The 15,688-nt window shown below is 41.9% G+C and overlaps 1 protein-coding gene across 1 annotated transcript in view; it reads left to right on the top strand.

Moving 5' to 3' along the window:
• tmtc2b (transmembrane O-mannosyltransferase targeting cadherins 2b) overlaps positions 1–15,688 on the top strand; it is a 129,785-nt gene that overhangs the window by 91,811 nt on the left and 22,286 nt on the right. Inside the window, exons 4-8 of the mRNA XM_078168095.1 lie at positions 1,077–1,191; positions 1,686–1,771; positions 4,195–4,379; positions 6,258–6,336; positions 9,989–10,110. Of these exons, the coding sequence (XP_078024221.1) occupies positions 1,077–1,191; positions 1,686–1,771; positions 4,195–4,379; positions 6,258–6,336; positions 9,989–10,110 (587 nt within the window). The remainder of the gene's footprint in view (positions 1–1,076; positions 1,192–1,685; positions 1,772–4,194; positions 4,380–6,257; positions 6,337–9,988; positions 10,111–15,688) is intronic.

Raw genomic sequence — 15,688 nt, forward strand, 5'->3', positions numbered from 1 at the left:
CTCCCCAGTTGCTCATCTTTACAGTGTCTGTCAGGTTTGTGTTTCCCTCTTGCTACTAGCTGCGCGCTAATTCCTGCTATCAGCTGTTTCCTGTTTATCCACCGCCAGTGGGTCGCACATGCGGTGTCATCAACAGCTCCTCCCACAAGTCTTCAACAGCCCCTCCCGTTGCGGAAGGTCACCTTGGTCTGTTTAAACTAAAAGGGTTCCGCCAATATGACTACCCTACAAGGCGGATTGCAGCTTTTCGGCAAAACGGCCCAACATTTGCCGAAAAGCTGGCAGTGTAAAAGGGGCTATTTTTTGCGTTAGTAGATTAGGAAAATGAAGGGCAATGAATTAAGAGTAAATGAATTGATTCACGGCACACTTTTGAATTAATCTTTGGCCTATCAAGTATTTTCAAGTCAAAAGGCTCAAGTCCAAGTAAAGTCACGAGTCATTGGTGTTAAACTCCAAGTCAAGTTGCAAGTCTTTTTTGACTTTGTTGAGTCTAAAGTCATCAAATTTGTAACTAGAGTCCGACTCAAATACATGTCATGTGACTCTAGTCCACATCTCTGTTGTGCAGACTGTAAAAAGAAAAACCTTAAGAACAGATCAGTGATGGTATTATTTTACAAAGCAATCAACACTGGCCACCATCACTCTGCCCATACATTTCATTTCACACTCCACACGCAAAATGTATAAAAGCTCTCAGCAACCTTTTTTCACCTGTCAGTCGCTTCACCCTGCCATTCAACACTAATGCCATTAGCTGAGCAAAAGCACTGTGGTGGTCTTCTTTTCAGACACACTGTTATAGAAATGACTGGTGCTTTTGGCTCACACCTCCCCTGGTGCGTCATTTTTCTTTACCCATAATGCTTTTCTCTTTAGAATTTAAAGAAAACCACTGAACCCGTGTCAGTAAGTGGCTGAGAATAACAAAAGAATATGATTACTTGCCATAGAAATGTTCTGTCCTGCTGCTTTAATTCAAGAGCTTTTTAAGATTCTGAAAAAAATAATTAAAGAAGGTGTTCACAGTTAATTCTGTTTGATTAACCTTTTCTTTTGTAACCCGCTATCAGCATGGGGCAACCTTGGAAACGTCCTGAAGAGCCAGGGCAAGATGGAGGAGGCTGAACAGGCGTACAGAAATGCCCTCTATTACCGCAGCAACATGGCTGACATGCTGTATAACCTGTGAGTTTGTGTTGTATTTTTATTTTCTTATTCTCAATGCTCAAGTACCTTTGCCTTTTGATTTTGTTAAGTGCTGTCGATGCGCTTTTGTGCTTGTGTACTTGGTTGTCTTTTAAAGTGCGTCTTCATTCATAGCTGAGTGACTGTGGAATGTATGCGACAAATGTGGGAGTTCTCCTTTTACATGCGTGTGTCCATTGATCAGAGTGTTTCTCTCAGAGGAAGTGCCGTCTTGTCTTGTATTCCCCAGAGTGCTGTCTGTCTGACAAGGTTATTAATGATGCTGTTTTAGCCTGAGGGGGAAACACAAAACATCCACAGCCTCACACTCAAATGTATGCTCAAATGTCTGTGGTTTGCTAAGATCTAAATCTTCCTCCTCACTTTTATCAGCTGCCCGTGTCCTCGTCTAATCCTAACAGAGGCTTTTTGACTTTTAAACGTTCTTTAAAGCTCTAAACTGCCTGTACTGTGTCTCCTTTTGTCTGCTCCAGCGGTTTGCTGCTACAGGAGAGCAACAAGTTCTCAGAGGCGCTCCACTACTATAAGCTGGCCATTGGGAGCCGGCCAACTCTGGCTTGTAAGTACAGCTCTTCTTTTTTATTGACAATCTCCAGCTCTTGCGGTTGTGGCTGTGCTGTGTCCAGGCAACAGTGCATACAGGCTGTGGTCATGTGAAGGGAGAGGAATAGGTGGCAAAGGGCAGTGGGTATACAACTGAACTCAACATTCAACGCAGCTGTCTGACTGGCTTTCAAAGCCGACTCATGTCAACAGATCAGGCAGCTGCATGATGTCATTTATTATGAATTCAGGCCATGACGCTCCTATTTCATTTCATCCCTCCTACGTTCACTGCTTCTTCTTCTTTCTCTCAGTTTTTGGCTCCCTATCACCCCACCATGAGAATTAGCCACAATTTAACTGCTTTTGCTAGAATTAAATTTTCCGTCGTCAGCAGGTTGATTAGAACAAATCGCTCACAATCTTACCTGATCATGCAATAAATTAGCTCCCCATTGTTCCAGGCATCAGTCAATGACAGAAAAACAGAGAATCTTAAACGTCTCTTCCTTTCTTCCCTTGGATTAATTATCGACCTAATCAAGATCGCGGTTAGACTAGAAAATTTCCATTTAGCGTGCAATTATCCAATCTGTTATAGCCAATAACAAGGTTAATTAATTACCTCAAGCAGCAGACATGTTGATGGCAGAATTACAATGTGACAGTTAAAAGCGTTTTTCAAGGTTGAACCATTACTCACTGCCTAACTGGGAGCAAACGAGAGCAAACTGTAGCATTTTTGATTTAATATGCAGAGCTGTACTGTTTTGTGATAAAGTGCTATTGATTTCTGTCACATTTTTGCATACAGGAAATCAATTTAGAAGGCGGACGAAATAGGAAAAAACTTGCTTTTGTCTATCTGTAGTTTTTCTTATCTGTTCTGCTGTCAGTGCAGATCTATGCAATGGAGAAAAAGCCTATATTTTGACCATCTGATGCAACACAATGCAGCACAGATGAAACTGTGAGGTGCAAGGATGTGGAATTAAATAATGTGAGCTTTTAAGATAACAAATTCCAAGGACAGAAGAGGAAGACGATAACGTGTCTGATGGAAAAACAACTGTTTGATTCTCATCCACCCTGCCTTAACTTGATTACACGTCAACACCCTATAGAAGAGCCTTCCAGATTGATCTGCTGGATCAAGTTAATTTATTCCAACAGACAGACTTGATAGGGAGTTGTTTAGAGAGGCAGGTCTACAGAGACTAATTACTCTCCAGCCGCATATCGATTATTAGATGCTGTCTTTGACCACTCAAAGAAAAGTTTAACAAGCATCCAGAGTGTCTCACAGGATGCATGCAAAGGTCGGATATACAGTAAAGCATTAATAAGGCCAACAGTGGTTCATCATTCCGCCTCAGAGGGGTTATACATATAGAAATTATCATTATGCATCTCTTCAGCAGCATTGATCTCTGAGGCTTCAGATGAGTGACACCACTTTTCCACCCAATTAGCAATGGTTTTTAAGTAAGCAAGTAAAACGTATTTATATAGCCATTTTCGCAAACATAGGTCACAAAGTGCTTCACAAGGGCAATATACAACAGAGAAGAAATCATAAAGACAAAGTGACTACGTGAGCCACTTAGTGAAAAGTGCACAACCAGTAAAACTATTTGGACCGGTTCGCTAACCGGTTCTGTTCAGGATTCTTGAAACCTTGGTGCTATCTAGCGAACTAGCCTATGTTTCCACCAGTTTTTAGCAAAACTGTTGTAATCAAGGAGGCGTCAACAATGGAAGGTGTTGCACAGTGCACAACTGAAGGAAACAGTAGTAGCAGGATGTTGAATCACATTGATTAGCTGCAAGCTTTGTTCTGTTAAAACAGATATTTGTCTTTATCCAAAAAACAAGCATGGTCCAACAAGTTATGTCAGAATAGAAAAGAATATTACACGCCTACTGTCATCACTGTTCGCACTTCAGGTCAAGGAAAATCGTTATTTTTAGTTCCAGCTTGGAACTTACTTTTCAGGTTCCAAAATGCTCCGAAGTGCCCAAAATTAGGTGCACAAATCAGAACAGAACCATGTTGGTGGAAAAGGGGTTTAAGAGACACTTGTAGATTTGGCGAAAAAGGCTCTTCTCTTTGAGCAAGCACTCAATGAATCCAATCATCAACATGGATTCTGTTCAGAGATCCAGTTTCCCCTTAAAGAACACCTTAACTCAAAAAATGACCACATATAGAGGACATTTGGGTCAGGGAGGAAACTGTAGTAGTTAACATTGTAAGCATGAACATATCAGCGGAGTGACACTGAGTAGAGTCAGGTAATAGTGGCCACACTGTACACCGGCATAAATATGTTGACATAAGTCAGCTGAAGGAAACAACTGATCCAATCAGGTAAGGCAGGGAACCTCAAGTGTTCAGCCAGAACTGTCACAATTCTCCATGTTTTGTTTCTCCAACAGCGGCCTACTTGAACACGGGCATCATCCTGATGAATCAGGGTCGCCTAGATGAGTCCAAGCGCACTTTCCTGACCTGCGCCGACATCTCAGATGAGAACCTGAAGGATCCCCACGCACACAAGAGCTCAGTCACCAGCTGCTTGTACAACCTGGGCAAGCTGCTCCATGAGCAGGGACACCAGGAGGTATGGATTCAAACTGTAGAAAAGTTAGGCCTGTCACGATAACTGTGTTATCAACTTATTGCACAATATATAGACATGACCTTGGATCATTTTGCTGGCCTCAGTACTGCCTATTGTGTTTAGATGCTTGTTTTTTTACATAAGAATGTCACCAACATTTCAGCCAGCATGATGACAGAGTAAATAACAGGGTTTTCCTGACCATTACTTCGGCGCTATGAATCTCCCTTTTTTTCACTCAAACAAAGTTCTCATAGGTAAAAACAATAGCCTGTAGCTGCACTTTTGAAATGGAAAAGGCACAGTCCTGATAGTCGTTAATTTGCCAAAACCCTGGCAACGAGCCAGCTAGATTATGGAGGTAACTGCAGTGTTCCCGGAGTTTCACTAAGCTTTTTTTATTAGTTGCAAGAGGCATCACATGGTTTTGTTGGCCAAATTTTGTATCGAGTCTCAAACTGAGTAATTTCAGTCAGCTCCTTTAAAGGTACTATAATTTTATTTTATATACTTTCCTACCAGGTTCTCCCTTTTAAAAATGTTTTTTTTTTTTTCATATTCCATTTCCAATGTTTGAATATTCTTAAAAATTAAAAGTTAAATGCTCTTCGAGAGGATCTACTTGCGTTATTATGCCGTTATATTATCATTATATCAGTGGCAAAAACTGGTCTCAAAATGACAGTAATATTGGTTATCGCAATTATTTCTGGGATAATATATCATCCAGCAAAAATAGGCATCATGACAGGCCTCAGACAATACAGCTCACATATTGCTTTGAAAAAAAAACCTTAAAGATACATATTTCTAAATATTTCAGCACGTGAGTTACACTGAATTCCTTAACTTACATATATATTTTGGTAAACAGAGATATGCTGAGACAGTCATAATGTTATTTATCAGTTAAGTTCATTGCAATATGAAATAAATGTGCTATGTGGAGATGACATTCCTTCAAAATCCTGTTTTTTATCTTTATAATGTACATGTTGGCCCCTCAGTATATGAAATATAAAATGTCTTGACTTCATTTGGTGTAGTTTACGTGCAAAAATATTTTTTGGCTCACATTCATGTATTTTGAAACATGCCTGCAAACACACTTTGTCTCACACTCAGAGGCTGCTGCTTTACGTGCAGTACATGCTAGAAAATGTAAAACCATAGTGAATTGAGATAAGATGCAGGCAGTTGCCCGAGGAGCTTCTGGGACACTGAGAAAATGTTCAGTTTTATATGGACATGTTCCAGAATTGCTTGTGTCATAGGGGACGCAATGTTTTGTGCAGATAATCCTCAGGCTGTTTCTAACAAATTCGCTTTCTTTCACGCCCCTAAAGACCTACAGTGCTGGCTAAAGGAACTGGTTTTCCAATGCTGCACATTTATAATGTACATAAGTACTGATGCTGCTGATTCAATCAGGACTGAAACAGCGGCGCTGCAGATTCAATAAGGGCTTTTATAAATTGTTGGCATGCTGGAGGAAGGGAACAGTCCCACTTCCTCCAACCTCTAACCGCAACATTTGCTTCAGCAATAAAGAGGTTCCAGCTCCTTCGACCATTTAAATTCTGAGGGACTCTGAGGTGAATCACTGGACCTGCACTCTATACATACCAGAGTCAATATGTGACACCGCTCTAGTCGTCTTAACAAGCGTGACACTGAGGATAGACCCTTTCTGCTCGACTCTGTATGAACCAGCCTCCCGGCGACCCCCAATTCCACGCTGTGTATTCACAGTGTCAGGGCCTCGGCTGCAGGGGAGGAATGACTAGTTACCACAGCGCCAGCTTCTCTGGTGGGGTCTCTCCGCTCTCTAATGCAAACATCCCCCACCTTCTTTTTTTTTGTTTGTTTCATTCACAGGAGGCCCTCACAGTGTTTAAAGAAGCAATACAGAAAATGCCAAGACAATTTGCACCACAGAGCCTCTACAACATGATGGGTAAGTGCTGCTTTTGTTTCAAGAGCACAAGCATAAAATCTGTTGTTTTTAAGGAAGAATATCAGACAGCGGAACTGACGGGACGGGTTATTTTGGAGCAATTGGCTGCTTTACATCATGTGTTTTTGTTTTACTTTGTTGTGCTGGGTCTGTTAAAACAAACCTTTTTTGTTTCTTCTGGACAGGCAGCATCTTAACTGAACCAAACTTTCAGTAAGCATTAGTGGATTATTAATTGTGAGTAAGGCCACTGCTTACAGCCCGGTTAGATGTTTTACACTTGTAGCTTTGAATGTTGGATAGTCTTGGGCTCGCCAGCACAAAGCAGAAACATCCGAGGTTGAAAAATAAAGCCTACGCAGAAATGCCAAGAACTGCTTTTCCTCAAATGGTCAGTTGAAGCTGACTCAAGAGGCAAGAAAATGCCCAACTTTACAGCAAAAATAACGTGTTTACAGCCTGAGTAAAAAAAAGAGTTTTTTGTCTCTACAGCTAATTTCAACTCTACAGGGGTTGAACTATATAACTCACCCATTTATACTTAAATAAGGCTCAAAGGTATGCATATTTAAGGGCCAACTGAGCTGACAGGCAGTCTGTAAGGTATCACTACTGTCTAGGAGTGAAATCCACCCCTCACTTATCCCACAGCTCCACCCTCTCGTCCAATTATGGTCACTTCTGGCTCCAACAAACCAAGATGGTGACGTCTGAACTTGAGGCCTAAAACCAGTGGGTAATGTCATGGTAGCTACATCCTTTATTTCATACTGTCTGTGACTAATACTCATTGTGGAGCAGGAGTATCCCAGACCTTTTGGGAATTTACCCCAAAAACACCGGTTAAAATCACTTGTGAAAGTTAAAGTTGGAAGATAACCAACACAATGATTGCTGTCTGTGATTGCAGATTTCTCTGTTCATTAATGATTCAATATTTTCATGAGCAAAAAAGAGGAAATCAAACATTTGTTTTACCACTAGGGCTATGAGAATTCAGAAGATGTTAACTCCGGGTTCATATTTCCAGTTGTGAATCTTAAACCTGGGGCTTACTGTAAGCTCTAGCTTATTAGATAAGAAGATGGAGGAAGACGGAAACGAGGTTATGGTCAATCTAGCCTTCTGCAGCCTTTTATTAGGTTAAGCCAGGGCTAAGATGTGCTCCAAAAAGTTTGGGGGAGCCTTTCTGTGTGGAGTTTGCATGTTCTCCCCCAAAAGTGTGGGTTTTTTCTTGGTACTTCTGGTGTCCAATGACATGCAGGTTAATTGGTGACTCTAAATTGTCCGTAGGTGTGAATGTGAGTGTGAATGGTTGTCTCTATGTCTCTGTGATAGTCTGGTGATCTGTCCAGGGTGTACCCCGCCTCTCGCCCAATGTCAGCTGGGATAGGCTCCAGCAACCCCCCCATGATGCTCACAAGGATAAGCAATTAGGGAAAATGAATGTATGAATAGAAGTAATTGTCAAAAAAATGAGTGTTGGATAGTGATACAGCAAACAACCACTTATATCAGTTCATATCAGTGAAATCCTTGTTTGAGAGCCTTGAATTAAAGCTATTAAACAGTGTTTTGAGACAGTAGTAAGCTTTACAATATCATGTTAAACAGAGTTAATTTGCTTTTCACTTCAAGAACAAGCCAGCTTGTTAGATTACAGCTGTAGAACAGCTGCTTTCAGGCTCATTATAGCTGCTTTCTCTTTGCCTTTTTTTTTTTTTTTTTTTACCTTTTTTCTCTCTCTCCGTCTCCCTCCTGCTTTCTCTTTCTCACACACATGCTGCTACTTACACACATAGACATTTCGAAACCTGGGACGTCTGTAATCCAGACTTGGTAGTGCCACGGGTTCGCTTGTGTGCTGGCAAAATGCAATTTGACAGAGCTACCGAGATTATGTCAAAATGTTGATGAAAGCTCCAGTCACCGTTAAGGAGCAGCGCTGTGTCTGTAGCGGAGGCACCGTGCCAGAGATCTGCGATTTCTGCGGCTTAGCGATTGTTTCCTCGCTGAACTGATTTGCACATTTGGCACACCTGCTCATATCTATCTCCAGTTTTCACTCAGTGCGCTGCTCTCATGCTGTTTGTCAGACGCCAAGGAGCAGAAGCTTTCATCAGAGGCAGACCTGGGTGGTAATCTGCACCCTGCTGGTCCCGCTCCAGCACTCTCTGGTGGGCCGAGGAATGTTCCACTCCGAGGGGCTGCTTTTCAGCTCCTTGGATTCGATGTCACTTCTAATTGTGCGTTGATATTTGTGCTAATCTCATACAGAGGTCTGCAGCCAGGGCAGCGAGACAACTATTTTGGCTGCTTTAAAATCTGTTAACTAATGAAACAGTCACGTCAAAACAGACCTGTACATTTTCTTAAGTCTTTCAATGCACCAATAGGGACGGTGGTAAATCTCTGAGATCCAGATAATCCTGTATATTGAATACACAGATGATTTGTTAAACTAAAGTTATCAGTATTGCACTTGTCAAATAGTATAAATCTCAGTTTGGACTGAAAAACACAACAAGCTGGCCGTGGGAATATGGCAATCTTTAAATACCATCTCCAAATTTGTGACATCCTCTAATCCACTCTTTGCTGTTTTTGATGTAAGCTGTTGACAAGAGCATTTGTGATTATGTGTCTACAATATTATGGATTTCCAACACTTAAATCTGAAACATAAGGCTGCACTGATGGATATCATCTTGAAAATATATTCTCATGTATCACTCTACATCTCGAGGGGGAAAGTCCTTAAGCTCGGAGCTCTAATTTTTTTCCCAATGAAAGGAAGTCACGTCTTAAATTTGATGCTTTTAACATGCCTGTGTGTTAGAGGTATTATTATACAGCGTTATCACTCATTCGCAGTAAAAGGAGAAAGAGTGTTTTCAGATCATTAAAAGAAAGTCCCAGAGTTGTGATTAGTCGTGTGACACCTGTTGCTTATCAGTTTCCGATCAGGGAAGTGATTAGTCCTAATCCTCTCAATTAAAGTGTCAGTCCACTCCAGTCTAAACAACATGGACACTCCAGTTCAAGTGAAAGTTTAACAACTGGGATATGTTCTGTTTCTTTCCCTAAATATGTTGTAATGTTGATTTAAACTGTGTTGTGTCCCATTACTAGACGATGTTGTCAAATTCTTGCAATAATACACGTGTTGTTGGACGGCTATGAAAGGGAGGTTATTGTTGTTTCAGGTGTTAGCAGGCAGAGGGTCAGATCAGGCGGTGGGGGAGGTATCGGATGATGTCTGACAGATCAGCGAGAGCGAGGGAGTGTGTTATAAACTCAGTAATATTCCATAGTTTTTTTAAGCCACACTGAACTCTGCCAATTTCAGTTTTTAAGAAATAAGTATTCTGATTGGGTATCAAAGATTTGCTGTTATAAAAATGAAAGTAGACTATAAATTGTCTCTGCAGTATGAATGTGGCGCTCTAAAACAAAGCTTAACATTTGCATTCTCTTAGCTCAGTGCCAGTTGTTATACAAGTATGTAAAAACATATAATGGTTTCTGGATTGAGGTCCAATCTCACTGCAGCTCTGTTATTGAAACCGTCAGCTGAACAAAGGGAAGATGTGTGATGACATAACCTCTGACAGCGTGACCCCTGACTCGACTCTCACTTTTGCTTTCACAGGAGAGGCCTACATAAGACTAAACAAGCTGTCTGATGCTGAACACTGGTACAGAGAGTCCCTGCGAGCCAAGCCAGACCACATTCCAGCACACCTCACCTATGGCAAACTCCTGGCTATGACGGTAAGACTTTGATCATTTTAGACCCGTTTCCACTAAGCAGTACGGTACGGTTCAGTTCAGTTTGGTACACTTTTTTTCAGTTTCCACTGTGAAAAGTTGTGGATGGTACCAATGGAACTGTTCTGCACCGTCCCCATTTTTGGTACCCCTTCTGTTGGGGTACCTAGCTCACAGATCTCGTACTCAAAGGTGGAGCTGTGAACACTGAAAGCCGTTGACAGTCACTCTGCTCAGGGCCGAACTGTGGCTGGTTTTGAGGCTCATGTAACCACTGTTCATACCGCGGAGAGTTTTATTAGTAGACTGTAACTATAAAATAAAATGTTATGCTGCCTCTCGCAGCAGCTGGAGTCGGAGACTGCCGGCAACTTTTAAGGTGGAATGTTGACTTGTAATGTTACTCAATGCATGAGTTCATGACGTGAATCCATCAGCACACCTCAAATTTCACTGTGACAACTTTGACCATTACTTTCACATTACTAGTTTTTATATGACATACACTTTTAGTAATGGGTGGATCTTCAAGCCTTTATATATATTAATTTCAACCAGATTACGTGAAGGCATATACTCAAATCGTCACTCAGAGAAACAAAGTTGTGGAGTGTGGTTCCTGTGGGCTACATCAACACTAAAGCCCTGAGCTTGCCTGAGAAGGACTACATGCACAAACCCACTATTTTTAAATATCCCATGGAGAGAGACTCTCACTGCAGACCGTTTTATTCTGTTCTGAAAATGTCGGTGTGCAGCCTCGTTCTGTAGATGATAAACGAGGCGCAGACTTCCATCTGTGTCACTGATAATGAGGAAATACAGTGAGTGCTGGACAGAGCAGTGAGTGACAACAACCACGCCCACATTTAAGGGTACTATTTGCGGTCTAAGCGCTAGGGTCTAGGTAACATGTCTGAAGGGTTACTTTTGGTTCCAAAGGTACCATACCAGAAGTGTTTGATGGAAACGGGCCTTTTGTCATGAATGTGTGTGTGAATAGGTGAATATGACATGTAGTGTGAAAGTGCTTTTTGTGGTCAAAGACTAGAAAGGCCCTATACCAGTGCAAGTCCATTTTACCAAATCGGTGACATCAGTCTAACTTAATGCCTCCCTGAACCCGTTCTCATACTCTGCCTGTACTCTCTCAATTCTTTTCACTTTCTTTTTTATTGCACTCTCTTTCATCTCCCCTCGTATTTCATCACTTTTCCCCAGCTCTTTACTGACGACAGTAATGTCCTCCTGAGGTCTCTACAGTTAATCAATAGTGTGCGGGTGAGAGAGGAAAGATTGGAAGAGAGTGGCGCTTGAGAACGAGGGAAGGTTGTCACGTTGTGTTTCTCAAGATGTTCCCCTCTGTCATGGGAAAAGGACTTCCTGATTAAAAACCTTGTCCTGGCTGTCCCGTTTTTGGTCCATGTAACTTGTTACTAGCTCTTAAAAAGTAGCTCAAAAAACTGCATTTGTAACTTTGAACCAACAGCAAAACAGATATTAGGCAGTTGGCGAGTTTGCAACGTTGCTCTGGGGAGTAGGGAATTGAAATCTCTGAGCGCTGTAAAGAAAGAAATCGACCTCTGACCAGCATTTTCCAGGACAGAGACAATATCCTTGCAGGGTCACACAGCTGACCTGTGTTTCACTGACCAAAGAAGCTGCTGTGTATGTGGAGAGGTTTCAGGAGAGAAGCAGTTTCCATAGTCGCAGAGTTTACGAGGAGATGCTCATGTTGTCGGGTCATACAGTCATCCGTTGCAGATCGCTGCGAGATAGGCATGTTTGGAGTAGAGCTGACCGAGAGGAGCAGTTAGAGCTGAAAGAGACTGTCAGAGGAGAAATAAACAAATTAGAGGAAGAGTTTCACATACGGTCAAAAGAAGGGTGGAGGCCTTCTCTTCAGCTGACACCACCGTCTCTCTCACAGTCTGGGCCCTAATGAAAGGATGTAGTAAGTGTGCTCAGTAGCCTGAAGCGGTGGGATCTGGATCTCCACTGAAAGGCTGCAGTCTTCCTGGCCCTGTCCCTTTTCATTTCCCCGATGGAAACAGAGTCTTTTTCAAGTTCTTTTTTATTTGTAGTCTTTCCAAAATTGTGAGTTTTTGTGTTTCACAGCTGATATGTGTGGAAGAATTTTACCCACACATAATTTACCTCAGCATACTGGTAAAAACTTTTTTTTTCTGGCATGTCTTGGCTATTTTTGTGAGTTTTTCCATCAAATCTTTACATTAAGCCCTTAGATAGAAATAGTATGATTAGGAATAAGCATGTTTGCATTCTTGCAGAGAGCTTGATCAGATGATTGATACCATTCTCATATCTGTGCAACAAATACAAAGCTTCAACCAGCAGCTGGTCAGTGCTTAACACATGGACTGGCTTGGTTCTGTCCATGACAAAATCCATCTATCAGCACCTCTAAAGCTCAACTATTAACATGCTGTATCTGATTTCTTTAATGTGTACAAAAAGCTGTGTAAAAATGACACTTTGTGTTTTTTAACAAAGGTTATTTGCTTCACTGTTTCTTGAACAGGCTTGGTAACTTCTGGCATATGAAAAGTAAAGGAATATGCTTGAAAAATACATTTTGGGAAATAGGCTTGTATGTGGTCTTGCCAAGAGTTAGATGAGAAGATTGACACCATTGTCTGTAGAGTCTGTAGGGTAAATATGAAGCTTCTCCACAATGCAATCATTCAGTACAATCAACGGAAACCATAAGCACCAAAGTATAGCTTAATGGACTCAAATTTACCGGACAACTCTGGCATAGTGAACAAAAGAAACTGCTGGGTCCTAAAATCTGAATATGCACTCGTCCCTCAACTATTTCTATTCTTTAGACTGTTAAAGGGTCCATTGATCAAAAGAATGCATAGAGGTTTACATAAAAAAACTAGAGCACTCGGAGAGCGCAGACCTCCGCCAAGCAGCTCGGATTTCCCGCCATTTTATTATTTTATCCACTTCGCTTCAACCGATCACCACCCAAATTTTATCATCTGTTCCTTGTCCCATTATCAACCTTTCCTGAAAATTTCATCAAAATCCATTCAGAACTTTTCGAGTTACTTTGCAGACAAACAGACAAATGTCGGTGAAAACATAACCTCCTTGGCGGAGGTAATTAATCCAAGTTGTGAATATTAGCGTATGAAGTCCATGGTGAACTGTGTATGTCAATTTCTATCATCAAACCATGGATGTATCAAGAGACTTACATTAGATGGACCACAGTTCAGCATTCCCTCGACTTCTTTCACAGTGCTCCTGGGTATGCTTGTTTTCGTTACCTTGCCGGCTACATGATGAAAGTGTCTAAGAGCTTTTCCGTGTACTTTTCACCCTGAGACAGCCCTCAGAGTACAGCATGCGCTAGTTTAGAAGTCAGATGAGCTCTGTATCTTTGCAGCCACCAAACTACATTTTTAAATGCCATTTTCTTTGCATCATGGCTCAGTGACAGTCATTATCTTATGTGAATTATTTTGCGTAATAGGCTTTCTGCTATCACACAGTGTATTAAGCTGATTTCTTTAAGTTATATTGTTGCCTATAAATACCAACCCCACAATGGCGATGGTTGTCACAAGTGCATAAGCCATATTTGACACTTCATACCTTTGAACAGAATAAGCTTAAGGAGAGTAAGGCCACTTCATTCTTATCAGACATTTTTTGCTTTCATTAGACTTTGAAAGGGATCTCATTAAGGACACGGTTTTTGAGAGGTTCAGATGAAAGTAAAAAGTGACACAACCAACCCTGTGCTCCCTCAAGGTACAGACATGAGAGTGGTGCCAATCTTTTCATCTAACTCTCGGCAACAAAGCAAAATGTCAGACTACTCAATTAATCTGATAATTACGTTAATGCTTCCTCGTGGGCTCAGTAATGCCATTAGGTAGCATGTCTTCAGTGAAGTATTCTTAGGGTTGTAGATCATTATATGTCTATATTAAATTGAGCCACAGCACTATACTAGATTGATTTTGCCATCGGTAGTCAGACTGATGGTCAGCTTAAAGAGTAGCTCAACTGACACCTCAAATAAAAGTCTCTTGTTAAGCTGACATGAATTCCTCTCTGTACAAAAGCCACTGGACATCAGAAACTGTCTGAGACCGAACACTGTCAGCGAGGACAGTCAATGGGAACAACACAATTCTTTAGTGGAGACTGTTAAGACTTGTTGAAGTGGACTCAGGGAAGAATTCAGTGGGCCGTGAAGAGAAACTCATTTTATTTAAGAAAGTGTTATTGATTTTGGGGAAAAGTAGAGCTCAAACCTGCAGGGATGAATCTCTGTAGATCTCTGACCATGATGGATGATAGAAGGGTTTGAGCCCCCGTGATCCTGTGAGTGCAAACAATGCCATCAGAGGAGGGAACTTAGTTGTTTAGACAAGCTTAGAGCCTCTTTATCCATTAGGGAACTGTGAGAGAAAGAAGTTTTTATATTGAAAAGTGCTGGAAAGTTGTACCGATGAATTCGAAGTTAGGCTTATGTATTTTCTTCCTGTTGTAGCTGTGGCCTCTTTGCGTGATGACAACAGCATTTAAGCATGATCAAAACCAGCGCAGAAAGTTGACCTGCCCACCCGCCCCCGCTCCTTTCATCCCCCACCTCCACTCTCCCCATGGCACCACTGTGAGTGATGAAGATGCTTCAGATACTGTCAGGGGTTTTGAGGTTCAGATCCCTGCGGGAGAGGTGGAGAGACAGCGAGATAAGGCTTGGCAGCAGGGTCAGAGAAGGGTGAGAGGAGGACGGTGGAGCTGAGCTGGTAGCTGAGCTGAGGGGCAGAGAGTTACGAGTCGCTGTGATGTGTGCATGAGGGGGAGACAAAATACAGGAGGAAGGGAGAGTTAATAAGTAAGATCAGTATTGTCCCCCCAGCTGCGCTGACCCCTCCACACCTCCGCTGACACCCCAGGGATCAGGATGTGATTCGGGCTCTCTGTACACACCGCAGGTCAGAGATGGACACGGCCGCCCTGATGCCTGCAGTATTGGATTCAGTCATCTACTCGTCATTTCCGCAGCTAATACGATGCAGGCTTCATTCATAATCACCCCGGTGACCGCAGAGCCGGAGCTACATCTGCAGTTTATCTGATGTTATCAGGAGATTTGAAGTGTGAGGCACGCACCAATAAGCTCAGCATGTATGTGACAAAAGGGAGGATATTGTATCCGCACGATGAGCTGACTAGAATGAGAAGTGGATATATTTAATGGAAAGTGTGGTTTGAAAGGTTGTTGGCATTTTGTTATTAACTTCCTATATTGTATTTGTGTTTTCCACCCCCGCCCCCATGCTAGCGGCCTCAAGGTGCTTTCAATTCAACAAAGAGGAAGCGTTGTCATGTCAGGAAATGTAGAAATGGGGTGACAGCAAGCAGCCTGGCTTAGGGTTCCGCTGAGTCTTGTCTTTGTCAGTTCAGCTGTGTGCTCTCCATTAGCACTCATGTCACATACAGTTATTATTATTTCTTTCCAGTATATAGGTTCCACTTTAGGAAGAAAAATCCTGTCCTGCAAACAAATTACTACACATGCATTTCCATT

The sequence above is a fragment of the Epinephelus lanceolatus genome, chromosome 5, assembly GCF_041903045.1.
Source record: "Epinephelus lanceolatus isolate andai-2023 chromosome 5, ASM4190304v1, whole genome shotgun sequence".
In the NCBI taxonomy this organism is placed as follows: Eukaryota; Metazoa; Chordata; class Actinopteri; order Perciformes; family Serranidae; genus Epinephelus; species Epinephelus lanceolatus.